General features: G+C 36.9%; 1 protein-coding gene and 1 pseudogene across 1 annotated transcript; both read left to right on the top strand.

Annotated features, from left to right (window-relative positions):
* Positions 1-15,189, top strand: part of LOC130931714 (uncharacterized) — a 38,156-nt pseudogene extending 22,967 nt beyond the window's left edge.
* Positions 27-4,655, top strand: LOC130932187 (immunoglobulin lambda-1 light chain-like). Its single transcript, XM_057861661.1, has 4 exons — positions 27-88; positions 162-489; positions 3,108-3,145; positions 4,248-4,655. Exons 1-4 carry the CDS (start codon positions 34-36, stop codon positions 4,565-4,567), a joined length of 741 nt encoding a protein of 246 aa, XP_057717644.1. The 5' UTR covers positions 27-33; the 3' UTR covers positions 4,568-4,655.
* Positions 15,190-16,577: the final 1,388 nt, after the last annotated feature.

Here is a 16,577-nt window from a genome sequence, read left to right as displayed (position 1 = left end):
AAGCTGTGGGGCACAGACATAACTGCTTCACTGATGTTCAGCGACACCATGCTGGGGATTCTCTGCCTCCTCATCGCTGCGCTTTCTCGTGAGACCCTCTTTATCATTTCTCCTCCACACGTTGGAGTCGGCTAACGGTTGCTGTTTTTGTCTGTTGACAGGTGGCGACGCAGCCAAAGCGGTGACCCAGACCCCGGCGATTCTGAGCGTTCCTGTAGGACAAGAGGTGGTTCTCAAATGCAACATTCAGAGGGATGATGACAGTGCACCTTTTTTTTTTAGGCAGTTTCCCGGAGACGCTCCTCAGTTAATTCTGTGGTATTACCATTTATGGTCCTCACCTAAATATGGATCAGGATTCTCCTCTAGTCGGTTCAATGCCAACGCATCCTCCGATGTGGATTACCAATTCATCATTAAACAGGCAAAGACAGAAGATTCTGCTGAGTATTATTGTAGCAACTGGGATAGCTCTGTTAGTGAAAGAGTATCACAGTGAAATACGCAGTGACAAAAACTGGCTCATCTTACTTCTGCTTTTGTGTTGAGTCTACATGTCGGATTCATACCTGTGCAAAGGATGCAATACTACTTAAAATGATATAATGTGCAATTTGTAAGGAGGCAGTGGACTTCGGGTTTATATTTTTTGATGGGCCACATCATATTTGTGGTTTCCTTCAGATGGGCCAGCTTGGGCTGTTGCGATGATTCGAATAATGGACAACTGGATGATTGTGAATGGGGGTGATTGATGAGGCAGAATGCAGAGTTTTGGAGGGATTTATTAGGGAGGCCGAAGAGCAGTGAAATGCAGTAGTCCGAGAGGTGATTAAACTGTAGACCAGGGCTCCCCAAACTCCGGCCCGCGGGCCGGACATGGCCCGCAGCCACATTTGGTCCGGCCCCCTGAACAAAAAAAAAATAATTTTGTAAAAAAAAATATATATATATATATATATTATTTTATTTTTTCAATAGTGTTATTTATTTCCTGGCTTTTTTTTGTGAAAAACCCAGAGAGGGTTATTTGGTTATTATCTATTTAATTAATAGTGTTATTATTATTTATTATTATGTTATATTATATTATATTATCGCGTTAACCGCCGGTAATTATTTTTTAAAATTAATCACGTTAAAATATTTGACGCAATTAACGCACATGCCCCGCTCAGACGGATTTAAATGACAGTACAGTGAAATGCCCACTTGTTAACTGTGTTTTATGGAGTTTTGCCGCCCTCTGCTAGCGCTTAGGTGCGACTGATTTTATAGACTTCAGCACCCATGAGCATTGTGTAAGTAATTATTGACATCAACAATGGCGGGCTACTAGTTTATTTTATGATTGAAAATTTTACAAATTTTATTAAAACGAAAACATTAAGAGGGGTTTTAATAAAAAAATTCTATAACTTGTACTAACATTTATCTTTTAAGAACTACAAGTCTTTCTATCCATGGATCGCTTTAACAGAATGTTAATAATTTTAATGCCATCTTGTTGATTTATTGTTATAATAAACAAATACAGTCCTTATGTACTGTATGTTGAATGTATATATCCATCTTGTGTCTTATCTTTATATTCCAACAATAATTTACAGAAAAATATGGCATATTTTATAGATGGTTTGAATGGCGATTGATTGTGATTAATTACGATTAATTAATTTTTAGGCTGTAATTAACTCGATTAAAAATTTTAATCATTTGACAGCCCTAATTATATTATATTTAGGCCCTAATTATATTATATTTAGGGCTGTCAAACGATTAAAATTTTTAATCGAGTTAATTACAGCTTAAAAATTAATTAATCGTAATTAATCGCAATTCAAACCATCTATAAAATATGCCATATTTTTCTGTAAATTATTGTTGAAACGGAAAGATAAGACAGAAGACGGATTTATAAATTCAATATACAGTACATAAGTACTGTATTTGTTTGTTATAACAATAAATCAACAGGATGGCATTAAAATTAACATACATAACATAACAACATAACATTCTCTTAAAGTGATCCATGGATAGAAAGACTTGTCGTTCTTAAAAGATAAATGTTAGTACAAGTTATAGAATTTTTATATTAAAAACCCCTCTTAATTAACCCCTCTTTATTAAAATTTGTCAAATTTTCAATCAAAAAATAAACAAGTAGCTCACCGTTGTTGATGTCAATAATTACACCTTGCTCACTCATGGTACTAACCCATAAAATCACTTGGACCCAAGCCCTAGCAGAGGGCGCCAAACACCAAAAAACAAGTAACAAGCGGGCATTACACTGTACTGACACTTTAATCTGTTTGAGCCGGGCATGTGAGTCAATTGCATCAAATATTTTAACGTGATTAATTAAAAAAATAATAATTACCGCCCGTTAATGCGATAATTTTGACAGCCCTAATTATATTATTTTTTATTTTATTTACTTTTGTTCCATGAAGAATCCAGAAAGGGTTATTTGATTGTGGCTTTCTGAAAAACAATACATTTTTACATTTAGGCACTCCTGCAATCGTCACACTTTTTCTGCTACAAACTGACCCCGGCCCCTCATCAGAGAAGGGAAGGGTTATGTGGCCCTCACAGGAAAAAGTTTGGGGACCCCTGCTATTGACAATAGTGGATGCTGTGAGAGGAGGGATCATTGTGACAGATAATTAGTTTAAGACTATGATTTTTTTTTTCTTAAATCAGCTATTGACGGCTGTAACCAGAGTGTATTTCTGTTTGTATTATTTTTGTATGCATTTAAGATTTAATTTATGATTTTATTTATTCATAAAATATTGTGATCTCTCATCCCGCGATCGGTAATGGTTTTCCTCTTCAATGTGTTGTTGTTGTTGTTTCTAACTGGTCAGCTTGTTACTTTTCCAAGGTTTGCCATTATGATGCTCCTCTGAGAGACGTTTCCATCACGGTGACCACTTGACAGACGTGTGGACGTCCAGCACCGCCGCTGACGAGGCGTTAAAAGACATTGGAGTGGATGTTGACATCTTGGATTAAAAGAAAATGTCATAAAGTCCAGCGCTTATGTTGAGGAGTCGTGTCAGTTTTTGTACGGCGGCCAGCACAAGAATCATCACTGTGGTATTCGGCGGAGGAACCAAGCTGCTTGTGACAAGTAAGTACTTTGAATTCATCATCAAATGGGGTACAATTATGCATGTACCTGTACTAATCTATAAGTGCCCGATTGAATATATTTGTTGAAATATGTTTTTTTTGTTTGTCTTAGTATCTTACATTTTTTGACACTTGATAGTAAACCTTATTGTAGGATAATGAGCACATAAAAACAAAAATACATTAAAAGTATTTACAGCCGAAGAGTAATTATTTGTTTGGTTGGTCATTTTTTTTTTTTTTTTTTTTAGATACAATTGATTTACGTATAGCTAAATTCTGCACTTTGGCAATTTTTATGAGTCTTTGTGAATACCATAATTGTAAATGATTTCATATCTAGTAAGTGCAATTATTATTTATTTCCTTTTGTTGCACATTTACTTTTTTTTTTTTTTTTTTTTTTTAATCATGAAAATGTATAAGTTTGGTTACCTAAATGATAACAGTAGGCCAGGAGCTATTATTTATGTGTCATATTTTAAATAATTTCTACCTATATTCTCTCTTGATAAGTTAGATTTTTAGTATACTTTTTAGTGAGGAACTTTTGGTGATACAGGTAAAGTAAACAATATTTTTATTCATTTTTGTTCCATATTTAATTGGTTTTGAAATATTTTCCAACTTTTTATCATGTCTAAATTTGTGTTAGTGTATGCCTTTGCTGTGTACCTGATGAACTCTGTCATAGATTGAATATTTTATTCTTTTTTTTTTTTTTTTGACATTTTATGATGAAAAAGAATTAGAGATTTCTTGAAATATGAATCAATGCGCTTCTGTTTTTTGACATTTTATGATGAAAAAGAATGAGAGATTTCTTGAAATATGAATCAATGCGCTTCTGTCCAAATGTATTTTAATCTATGACAGAGTTCATCAGGTATAACTAATCAGATGAAGATAAAATGAAGCTTAACCTGAATTTATGCAGCCTTGAGAGGTTATGGGTTCTCAAACTGTAGGTCGGGGGCCGAAAACGTTTGTTGTAGTCATCATATAACATTATGCCACTATGTCATTTCTGTATTAATTTTACTGATTAACCTTTGTATTTGATTCGTGGTGCTGCAAACTAACAGATCTGATTCCTCCAGGCTCTGACGTGACTCCCCCCGTGGTGACTGTCTTCCCCCCATCCAATGACGAGCTCCAGTCCAAAGAGGCCACTCTAGTCTGCGTGGCCACTCAGTCCATCCCGTATGCTGACGTCACTTGGATGGCTCGCGGCCGTCCGGCGACGGACGCCGTCGCCACCGGTCCTGCTACGCGAGAAACGAACGGCAACTACAAAATCAGCAGCTATCTCACCGTGCAGACGTCCGAATGGAACTCGGACGTCCCTTACACTTGTAAGGTGTCTTTGGGCTCCCAGTCTGCTGAAAACACCGTCAGCAAGTCCAAGTGTGTAACTTAGCAACACCACAACAATTTGTATGAATTTTGTACTGTTTTTTTCCGCTTTCTGCTTTAATTTTACTAGAACAACTCAATATTCTTCAATTAAAAAAATATGGTTAAAAAAATGTCATCGGTTTTTGGACTGAGTATGTTTAGATTTGAGCTCATTTTCTTATAAGCCTTCACAAATTTGCAAAATGAGGCAACATTATTTAGTCCAAAATACTGTTTTGTGTTTTTGTTCAGTTCCCTAAAATGACATAACGTCCCAAAGTAAAAATGATGACTAGTGGTGTGACAATATATTGAAAGGTGACCTTATAACTACACTTTGTAGCCCAAAAGGTTATCAATATGCTCCCGCGAAGAATAGATATATCGTTTTGAAAAGGTGTCACTGTTTGATAAAAATTAGGGCTGTCAAAATTATCGCGTTAACGGGCAGTATATATATATATTTTTTAATTAATCACGTTAAAATATTTGACGCAATTAACGCACATGCCCGGCTCAGACAGATTTAAATGACAGTACAGTGAAAGGTGTACTTGTTGTGTTTTTCGGAGTTTTGCCGCCCTCTGCTGGCGCTTGGGTGTGACTGATTTTATAGGTTTCAGCACCCATGAGCATTGTGTAAGTAATTATTGACATCAACAATGGCGGGCTACTAGTTTATTTTTTGATTGAAATTTTTACAAATTTTATTAAAACGAAACCATTAAGAGGGGTTTTAATACAAAATTTCTACAACTTGTACTAACATTTATCTTTTAAGAACTACAAGTCTTTCTATCCATGGATCGCTTTAACAGAATGTTAATAATGTTAATGCCATCTTGTTGATTTATTGTTATAATAAACAAATACAGTCCTTATGTACCGTATGTTGAATGCATATATCCATCTTGTGTCTTATTGTTCCATTCCAAAAATATTTTTTACAGAAAAATATGGCATATTTTATAGATGGTTTGAATTGCGATTAATTGCGATTAATTACGATTAAATAATTTTTAAGCTGTAATTAACTTGATTAAAAATTTTAATCGTTTGACAGCCCTAATCAAAATATAAGAATCCAACAGCTTGCCACCAAAGTCTTAAGTTAGGAATTGTGTCAACGTTACCTCAATGGTCGCTAATGAAGGCGCAAGACATCCAGTTCATTTTGAATGGACTGGACATCTAGCGCCGTCAATAGCACTGAAATTAGAGCATTCACAGCCAGTTTTCAAGGCATTTCCAGATCACCTCCTGTTCATTGGGGGACACTCTTGAGTCACTACATTTTCATTAAACCCAAAATCAACAGGCAGTGACCTGTAAATGCCCCAAAATTAACAGGCAGTGACCCTTAAAAGTGACTGAAAATTAACAGGAAATGATGTGAAATGCCCCAAAATAAACTCATTGCCTAGCATTGGCTGCCACTGATTGCCAGAGACGTCTAACAGGCAGAGTGGCATTTGTTCATTTGCTGCCAACCCTCCCACTTCAAATGGATGGACGTCGACTAGAGATAAAGTTGTTTCGCATTGTAAGGTACCCAGAGGTTCCCACTTGGGTTGGGAATCTCTCGCATGAAGCCGATTTGATATGTATCTAGATCAGGGGTGTCGAAACTTTTTGCAAAGGGGGCCAGATTTGATGTGGTAAAAATGTGGGGGGCCGACCTTGGCTGACGTCCTTTACGTAGAACAATATATTTAAGCAAATTTTAGCAAGCCGTTCTGTGTGTCACATTTGCTTTATTATAGGGCTGCAGCTATTGAATATTTTAGTAGTCGATTAATCGATGGACTAGTTTGTTCGAATAATCGAGTAATCGGATATGGAACATGAAAAATTAAAACACCTGAGCTGAGCCTCGAACGATATAATTTTTTTTCAAATGAGGATCTGTGTACAACAAAAGAACAATTGGCTTACTTGGAGAGAAAAAGTCTGCTAGCTTAAATGCTATAAAATGCTAATGTTTTTTTTTTATTTTTTACAATGCTCTTAACAAGTGGTTCAGACACATATTCCCACAAAAAATGGCTAAATATACCTACAAACTAAATTAAGATTGCATTAAAAAAAACATTCGCTCAAACAAAAAGCTTATGTTGGTCTTAACAGGGAGCAGTTGGATTCAGCCATGTGAAAAGAGGCAGTTCAGAGGTCATTGTATCCACCCTCATCAGTAAAATTAAATGCAAACACTTTTAAAATCAACCATTACAATCCCACTTCAATTAAACGAATACTCGAAGAAACAAAATTAAGTTCGAATATTTTTTTCTAAACGAATACTCGAGTTAATCGATTATTCATTGCAGCACTACTTTTTTTTTTTTTTTCAATTAATAATTTCAACAATTTTGCAACTAGCCTTTGTGGCGTTCTCTTTCGACTCTCGGGCTCTTGCGAAATACTGCTGCTGTGAAATTAAACTAGCTTCAAGTTGCTTCAATTTCTCACTATCGTATCTACCCTGTAATCTTGCCGTACATGTCAGCGTTTCTTGTTTGGTAATATCGCCTCATATTGAACTCTTTAAAAACAGCGACTGTCTCTTTACAAATGAGGCAGACACAGTCATTGCGTATTTTAGTGACGAAATAGTCCAGTTTCCACCTATCCTTGAAGCGCCACCCGTTGCAGTCAACTTTTTTTTATTTGATTGTCGCCATTTTAGAAAATTGTGAGTAAAGGGTCACATGTGGTAATGTTGCTTAGAGTGCTGCTCCCTTTTAGCGGGTAAATGAGGAGCAGCATTTAGTGTGTAAACTACTTAATATGCTTGCAGATTTGATTTTACGACAGAGGCTGGGGGCCGGATGAAATCTGACCATGGGCCGCATTTGGCCCCCAGGCCGGACTTTGGACATGTCTGATCTAGATACACAGGTTACGATTCGATTAAAAAAAACGATACATTTTTAAGGTCGAGCGATTCGATACGATTAGATAGTGTGAGAACGATACGGTTCGATAGAGTGAAAACGATACGATAGTAAATATTTGTTGTGTGTGTTTGTACAGTATTTTAAACATATTTAAAGACCACATTTCTATTATAGCAAAATTAAACAACAAAATTTCATACCAATGTTATGTTTTACTTTTTTATGAAAAAAAAATACGGCTTACTATATGACCGTCATTTGTTGGATGAAACTGATAATAAAATAAAACTCCAGTGACAGACAACTATAAAGTGCAATAATTCAATTACTGTATTTCCTGGTGTTTTTAACACAGGAGGTAAGTAATTTAAGTGCAAACTTTCAACGTAAACATCTTACAAACAAAAAACTTTAATTATATGCAGCAGCTCTAGAAAAAAAAAAGAATTAAACCTGCTAGTGTTATCATAAATAAATTTTAAAAAAATATGCTTTACCACTGGTATAATTGGGGGAATAAAAACATGGCATTTTAGACAGACACATCAGTAATCATTACTTTAACCCAGTGCTTCTCAATTATTTTCTGTTACGCCCCCCCCCCCCCCAAGGAAGATGTAAATGTTTCCCGCCCCCCCAAAATCTCTGCCGCCGCTGTAAATAGTATCATTTTTCTATAAAATTACAATTATAAGTACCACTCAGCCTAACATTGTGTCGTTTTTTCTATTAAAGAAAAAAAGTAACAGATCAACTTATAATAAAGTATAATTTTATTAGCATTGTTTTGTTTGTAACAGAACAGACTTAATGCGCAACAATTTGCCTGTATTTAAAAGAAAGTCACATTCAAACTGTAAAAATGCACTCAAGGTACATTTTTGACCATTTGATACTGAAAAATAAAATGTAATAAAATCAGTAAATAAAAACAAATTCAATTTGATTAGAAACATTAACTCATGAGGACAATATGCCCCAAAAATTGACCGAAAAAACAAAACTGAATAGAAGGAAAAAAAAGTGTCTTTGTTCAGAAGGACAGTTTTTATTTTCGCCGTTCACAGTATGACCTCCTTTGCAATGGTGTGGGGTTATTTTGCACTGCGCATGCTAACAGTGCCCACTGGTTTACTAATTTAACACTGACAAAGTGGGCCAATTGTTGGCAAAATTTGGCACGTTTTCGATGAAAAATAATCAAGTGGCTCATCAATGAGATGAGGGTCTAATATCTTTAAGGGGCGTCATATTTGATTTGGCTTCCGGCTGTCCGCTATAATCATTTTTAGACACAATAAACAGTGGTCTTTGATAATCTCCCACTGCCTGAAAAAAGAGCATTCTCGGCGGCCGAGGGAGAACTGTAGGTGAGGGCGGTCGTCGTGATGATCCCCAGCCGAAAATGGCACCTCTCGGGCAGACACGTGAGAACCGGAGAAGAAAGTGGGTCGCCGCATGAGTCCGGTGTTGTGGTGAAAACAATGCCGGGAAACAGCGCACAGCTCTTCATATATCTTCATATCTAAAGTTGCATTTAGTTCCTCTTGAATAAAGGGGTCCTCAGTTTAGATATTTCTGATTCAATGGCGACAGTATTAATCTTGATAAAAATGACTTGATAAAAAGAGATGTATGAAATAAATAAATTCACTAAATTAAATATGTCGCTTTAATGTAAGCTCATCATGTCTTATCATTATTGTCCATGATGTTACATTGTGAACATGATTTTGAAATGTGTAGAGGAAAGAAAAAAAAATAACAATAATTTGATTTCCAACACAAAAAAAGGTGAGATGATGTGGAAAGACGCCAGCGAAAGCGAGTCTTCACGCTCGGCTAACGAAGTGGCGACTCGCTACCGTCCCAGGATGCACCTGTGGGCCTTTTTTCTCCTCCGTTTTGACTGTATGCAAATAAAGCGGTCGTGTTTCATTTTTCTCAAATCAAAAAGAACAGGTGGGAAGACCGCAGATTTTTGCTTTAAGATGGGCAAATAATCACTGATTAAAAAATGGGAGGCATCATGTTTCGATGCCTTTGACGTCAATAGACGTTCTATCAAAAAAATTGCCAATCATGGCGGCTAATGAGTTCCCAGGGAAAATTGGCATGCCAATGGCAGTGTTTGAGTGGTAAAAGGACAAACAAGACACAGGAAGGCCAATTTTTACTACCTTGTCCAATGACATATCCATGAAAATCAAAGGGGCTAACTAACTAAGGTAGAAATCAGAGGGATTCTAATCTAATTGGAAGTACACGTCAAGGCCATAACACAGTCTCCCAGTCCTCTTCTGGATCATCCATATGCTCTCTAGTGAACCGCAGACGGGCCTGGATGTGTACCGTCTTCAGCAGAGGGACACGTCTGGCAATGCAGGATTTGAGTCCCTGGCGGCGCATTGTGTTACTGATAGTAGCCTTTGTTACCGTGGTCCCAGCTCTCTGTGGGTCATTCACTAGGTCCCCGTTCACCGTTCTTGTTATCATTTTGACGGCACGGGGTGAGGAGGGAATTGAAAGTTCGTGTTGCCCGACGACAGCCCCAAAACATCACTGCTCTAGAGGAGATCTGCATGGAGGAATGGGCCAAAATACCAGCAACAGTGTGTGAAAAGCTTGTGAAGAGTCACAGAAAACGTTTGGCCTCCGTTATTGCCAACAAAGGGTACATAACAAATATTGAGTTGAACTTTTGGTATTGACCAAATACTTATTTTCCACCATGATTTTCTAATAAATTCTTTACAAATCAAACAATGTGATTATCTGGGTTTTTTTCTCCACATTCTGTCTCTCATGGTTGAGGTTTACTCATGTTGACAATAACAGGCTTCTCTAATATTTTCAAGTGGGAGAACTTGCACAATTAGTGGTTGACTAAATACTTGTTTGCCCCACTGTATTATATACAAACAATCACACACATGTCGGCCACACTTGTTAAATTACCAAAAGTAGTTACTAACCTTACAAAGGTTTAAGCAAAATTAAAGTGCATGTGACACGAAAAAGCATGTTTATTTCATAATACACGCAGTATTTTATGCTCCTGAATGATATGGACCGCTTGGATGTGTGTGGAAGCGATCGCTATATTTATTTCGTTTTTTGAATCCCGCGCCATGAAAATGAGTGACTTCCGGCTTCGGTCTTGCATTGAGGAGGAGGGCGCTGTGACATGTACGGGTGAAGGCGTCCTCTGCACTAAACAGCCGTACTGTTGTTTATGAGGACTAAGGATTCAGCTGATTTTGTGGATTAATACATTTATTTTTCGCATCACGCCAGCCAAACGGCTGCAGAAAAATCTTTCTGTATGAGGGAGAGGCGTGTGCGCCTTTTTGGAGTTTCAAAAGGTTCCCATTCACCGTGGATATTGGCCAAAACAAGCCCTACTACTGTGGGACCATTGGACTTACGAGGAAGTGAGTAAACATCTTGTTTTGTATTATGTCAAATACGAATACAGCGATTACAAAGTAAACATTACAAACTTTCTTTAAATAAAGGACTACTTATGTTTGATCATTGATTGGCATGTAAAAAGCTCTCCTCGTGCACATTAGCTGCACGTTAGTTGCACAACAACTGCAGCCGCCCTCCTCCGGGGAACGAACTGTGAATTGCTCTCCGCCGGGCGGTTTGCCGATCCGCAAAGACAATCGGCAACCCAGTCATGTCAAATAATCCGGGCTAGTTATGTGTGATTTTCCGCTTCGATGACTTTGAAACATCACTCGGTTCGGGTTAGCATGTCGGCTAGCTTTCACTCCTTCTGGTCTGTTTACATTCTCCGAAGCCGGGGAAGGGAAATGACATATGTCTGATTTAGGTGTCATAAAATATCGTTCGGGAGGTGCGACAGTAAAGGTGAAGTCGACAGTTTTGACCATTATGTAGTAATTTTGCCATGTCGTCTTGAATAAATGGATTTTTACACAAGACTGTTATTTGTCATGACCATGCCGTTTACTTAGCAATTGGGGAAAATACTTGGATGAAAAGAATATCCTGTAAAAATATGGAGAGACAGAAACAATGACATTTTGCAGCTCTCTTCATCGCGTTTTCCTCGTTGTGAATAGTTCCCTCTCGATGGGCTGACTGGTCCTTCTCAAGCCATTTATATAGCTATTGGGGAAAAATACTTGGATAAAAAGAATATCCTGTACAAATATGGGAGTAGAGAGACTGAAACAATGACATTTTGCGGCTGTCTTCGACGCGTTTTCCTAGTTCTGAATAATTCCCCCTCAATGGGCTGAATAGTAAAACCGATGAGCCCAGTCTACCGCTAACGTCATCCACCTGTTGGGGACGCTAAAGCCCTATAATGGTAGGCGTGGCTAACCGGCAGATTAAAAGACTAATTTCTCGTCATCTGCACTTTGCTAAATTGTTGTATATAGTCGAATTGTCTCAAAATATGATTGTAATTTACATAATAATGCCATTTAAGACTTTTTTTTTCTCCTGTCGTATGCTCTTTAAATGGACATGTGAAGCCTCCCCCGCTTTCCGCCCCACTTTAGAAAGTACTTCCTCTCCGTCTCATTTAAAAGCTGTGGGGCACATCCAATACAGCTTCACTGATGTTCAGCAACATCATGTTGGGAATTCTCTGCCTTCTCATTGCTGCGGTTACTTGTAAGACCCTCTTTATCATTTCTCTTCCACGCGTTGGAGTCAGTCGGCTTACGGTTGTTGTTTTTTCTTTTGACAGGTGGCGACGCGGCCAAAACGGTGACCCTGACGCCGGCGGTTCTGAGCGTTCCTGTAGGACAAGAGGTGGTTCTCAATTGCAACATTGAGAGGGATTATAGCGATTACATCAGATTTTTTAGACAGTTTCCTGGAGATGCTCCTCAGTTAATTCTGTGGCTTCACCCTTCATGGTCCTCGCCTGGCTTTAGATCAGGATTCTCCTCCAGTCAGTTCAATGCCAAAACATCCTCCAATTTGGATTTCCAATTCATCATTAAACAGGCAAAGACAGAAGATTCTGCTGAGTATTATTGTAGCACTTGGGATAGCTCTGTTAATGAAAGAGTATCACAGTGAAATAGGCAGTGACAAAAACTGGTTCATCTTACTTCTGCTTTTGTGTTGAGTCGACATGTCAGATTCTTGCCTGTGCAGAAGAAGCGATGCTGCTTAGACTGATATGATGTGTTATTTGTAAGGAGGCACTGGACTTTGCCTGATCCGGGGGTATCGAAGAAATCTTTTTTAATGGGGCACTCATCCCATGATCGGTCAGGATTTTTCTCTTCAATGCGTTGCTGTTTCTAATTGGTTGACTTGTTGCTTTTCCAAGGTTCGCCCTTCGCATTGCTCCTCTGAGAGATGTTTCCATCATGGTGACCACCTGACAGACGTGTGGAAGTTTAGCACCATCGCCAATGAGGAGTTAAAAGACACTGGAGTGAATGTTGACATTTCGGGTTAAAGGACAATGTCTTAAAGAAGTCCAGCGTTAACGTTGAGGAGTCACGCCCGTTTTTGTACGGAGGTCAGCACAAGTGTAATCACTGTGGTATTCAGCGGAGGAACCAAGCTGCTTGTGACAAGTAAGTACCTTGAATTCATCATCAAATGCGGTATAATTATGCATCTACTGTACAAATATATAAATGCCTAATTGAGTATATTTGTTTCATAATTGTTCTTTTATTTCAGCTTTTATATTTTTGAAACTTGATAGTTCATCTTATTGTCAGTTAATGAGCAGATAAAACAGACCAAAAAATATATAAAAAGCTTTTACAGCCCAAGAGTAATTCATATATTTGTTTGGTTAGTCATAATTTTTTATATACAATTCATTCATGTATACTGTAATAACACTGCACTTTGGAATTTCTTTTCATCAATCTATGTCACAACCAAAATTGTAAATAATTACATATTTAGTAAGTGCCATATTTATTTATTTCCTTTTGTTGTGCATTTACATTTTTTAAAAACTTTTTTATAATGAAAATGTATGATTATGTTTGGTTTCAAAATGAAAACAGTATGCAGTAGCGATTATTTATGTGTCATATTTTACTATTATTTCATGTTTTGAATATTTTATACATACATTCCTCTATTAGTCATGGCAGGTTGTGTTGTTTATTTTTGATGTACTTTTAGTGAGGAATACCTTCAGCGATATTGCTACAGAAAACAATATGTTTATTTTTTTGTTCCATATTTAGTTGGTGTTTAAATCAGGGCTGTCAAAATTATCACGTTAACGGGCGGTAATTAATTTTTTAAATTAATCACGTTAAAATATTTGACGCAATTAACGCACATGCCTCACTCAGACAGATTTAAATGACTGTACAGTGAAACGCCCACTTGTTAATTGTTTTATGGAGTTTTGCCGCCCTCTGCTGGCGCTTGGATGCGACTGATTTAATCGGCTTCAGAATCCATGAGCATTGTGTAAGTAATTATTGACATCAACAATGGCGGGCTAGTAGTTAATTTTTTTGATTGAAAATTTTACAAATTTTATTAAAAAGAAATAAGAACTACAAGTCTTTTTATCCATGGCTTGCTTTAACAGAATGTTAATAATGTTAATGCTATCTTGTTGATTTATTGTTATAATAAACAAATACAGTCCTTATGTACCATATGTTGAATGTATATATCCATCTTGTGTCTTGTCTTTCCATTCCAACAATAATTTACAGAAAAATACGGCATATTTTATAGATGGTTTGAATTGCGATTAATTGTGATTAATTACAATTAATTAATTTTTAAGCTGTAATTAACTCGATTAAAAATTTTAATCGTTTGACAGCCCTAGTTTAAATGTTTTCCAATTTTTATTCATGACTAAATTTGTGTTTGCTGTATACGTTATAAACCATGTCATAAATTAAGATGTAATTCTTTTGTTTTTGAAATTTTATGATGGCAAAGTATTTGAGATGCCTCTCAAAATGAATGAGTGCACTTCTTCCCAAATGTAAACTATTCACATGAAGCTGAACATGGATTAATGCAGCCTTGAGAGTTCATTAGAACTTGGGTTCTCAATCTGTAGGTCAGGGGCCAAAGATTTTGTTGTAGTCATCATTTAACATTATGCCACAATGTTATAATTTATTCCTGTATAAATTCTACCGTTTAATCCCTGTACTTGATTCCTAGTGCTGTAAACTAACAATCTGATCCCTCCAGGCTCTGACGTGACTCCCCCCATGGTGACTGTCTTTCCCCCGTCCAATGACGAGCTCCAGTCCAAAGAGGCCACCTTAGTCTGCGTGGCCACTCAGTCCACCCCGTATGGTGACGTCACTTGGCTGGCTCACGGCCTTTCAGCAACGGGCACCGTCGCCACTTGTCCTGCCACGCGAGAAACGAACGGCAACTACAAAATCAGCAGCTATCTCACCGCGCAGACGTCCGAATGGAACTCGGACGTCCCTTACACTTGTAAGGTGTCTTTGGGCTCCCAGTCTGCTGAAAACACCATTAGCAAGTCCAAGTGTGCAACTTAGCATCACCACAACAATGTGTATACATGTTTGTAGTGATTGTTTTTTTCCGGATTCTGCTTTAATTTTACTAGAACGACTCAATATACTTCAATAAAAAAATATGTCATCGGTTTTTGGACTGAGTATGTTCAGATTTGAGCTCATATTCTTATCACACTTTACAAATATGCAAAATGAAACACTATTATTTTGTCCAAAATACTGTTTTGTGTTTGCTTAGTTCCTTGAAATGATGTAACACACCAAATTAAAAATGATGGCTAGTAGTGTGACAATTAGGGCTGTCAAACGATTAAAATTTTTAATCGAGTTAATCACAGCTTAAAAATTAATCAATCGTAATTAATCGCAATTCAAACCATCTCTAAAATATATCATATTTTTCTGTAAATTAATGTTGGAATGGAAAGATAAGACACAAGACGGATATATACATAAAACATACTGTACATAAGTACTGTATTTGTTTATTGTAACAATAAATCCACAAATGGCATTATTAACATTCTTTCTGTTAAAGTGATCCACGGATAGAAGGACTTGTAGTTCTTAAAAGATAAATGTTATAGTTACAAGTTATAGTAATTCTATACTAAAACCACTCTTCATGTTTTCATTTTAATAAAATTTGTAAAAATTTCAATCAAAAGTAGAGTTAATATAATAATAATAATGAGAATAAAAATAACAATAATAAAATAGAGTGACCAAAGTCTGACTAAGTTTTACGTGTTTTTTGCATAATTATTTTGATATGGAATGCCAGTTCATTTTGCATTGTTGTTTAACTGTGTGAGAATAGGGCCTCATTACTATAGACTGAAGTGCTTTTCTTTTTGTGAACATTATTTTTTTTGGGGAGGGATAGGAATATTATTTTTGTTGTGCTTTCACTAAACGATACTTATGTTTGTTGTGAAGGAGTTGGCGAAGCTTATGCCAATAAACGGCGCGGTCCAAAGAACGCCTGTGTCCACTCGCCTTTACTGTATAACATATATCTGTACGTATCTTAGCAAAAACACAACAAGTGACACATAATTGCCACTAAAAGAAAGAAAACTTACCGAAATATGTGTGGAGCACAAATAGCAATTTGCATTGCATTGTGAATACAGCATAAACGTCTCACAACTACTAATTCTCCCACGTTTAGAAGAAATAACATGAGTATGGAACGGCGCTACCCCACAGCGGCCGGTGGCATTCTCTTCACTCTTAATGTCCATAAACGGCCTCATTGTAATCTGTTAGAGGCAATATGCGAGATGGTCATTCACCCAAGCGCCAGCAGAGGGCGGCAAAACTCCATAACAACAAGGGAGCGTTTTACTGTACTGTCATTTAAATCTGTCTGAGCGGGACATCTGCGTTAATTGCGTCAAATATTTTAACGTGATTAATTTAAAAAATTAATTAATGCCCGTTAACGCGATAATTTTGACAGCCCTAACTAAAACCCCTCTTCATGTTTTCGTTTTAATAAAATTTGTAAAAATTTCAATCAAAAGTAGAGTTAATATAATAATAATGAGAATAAAAATAACAATAATAAAATAGAGTGACCAAAGTCTGACTAAGTTTTACGTGTATTTTGCATAGTTATTTTGATATGGAATGC

Source organism: Corythoichthys intestinalis, chromosome 16 (assembly GCF_030265065.1).
Source record: "Corythoichthys intestinalis isolate RoL2023-P3 chromosome 16, ASM3026506v1, whole genome shotgun sequence".
Taxonomy (NCBI): Eukaryota; Metazoa; Chordata; class Actinopteri; order Syngnathiformes; family Syngnathidae; genus Corythoichthys; species Corythoichthys intestinalis.
The sequence above is the reverse complement of the archived record's forward strand: the minus strand, read 5'-3'. Positions and strand labels throughout refer to the sequence as shown.

What these genes read in the sequence shown, in the direction of transcription:
- LOC130932187 (XM_057861661.1), top strand. Translation starts at nt 34, where the DNA reads ATGTTCAGCGACACCATGCTGGGGATTCTCTGCCTCCTCATCGCTGCG. An exon ending in CCTCATCGCTGCGCTTTCTC is followed by an intron (nt 89 to 161) that starts GTGAGACCCTCT and finishes GTCTGTTGACAG; the next exon opens with GTGGCGACGCAGCCAAAGCG. An exon ending in AGCTCTGTTAGTGAAAGAGT is followed by an intron (nt 490 to 3,107) that starts ATCACAGTGAAA and finishes AAGAATCATCAC; the next exon opens with TGTGGTATTCGGCGGAGGAA.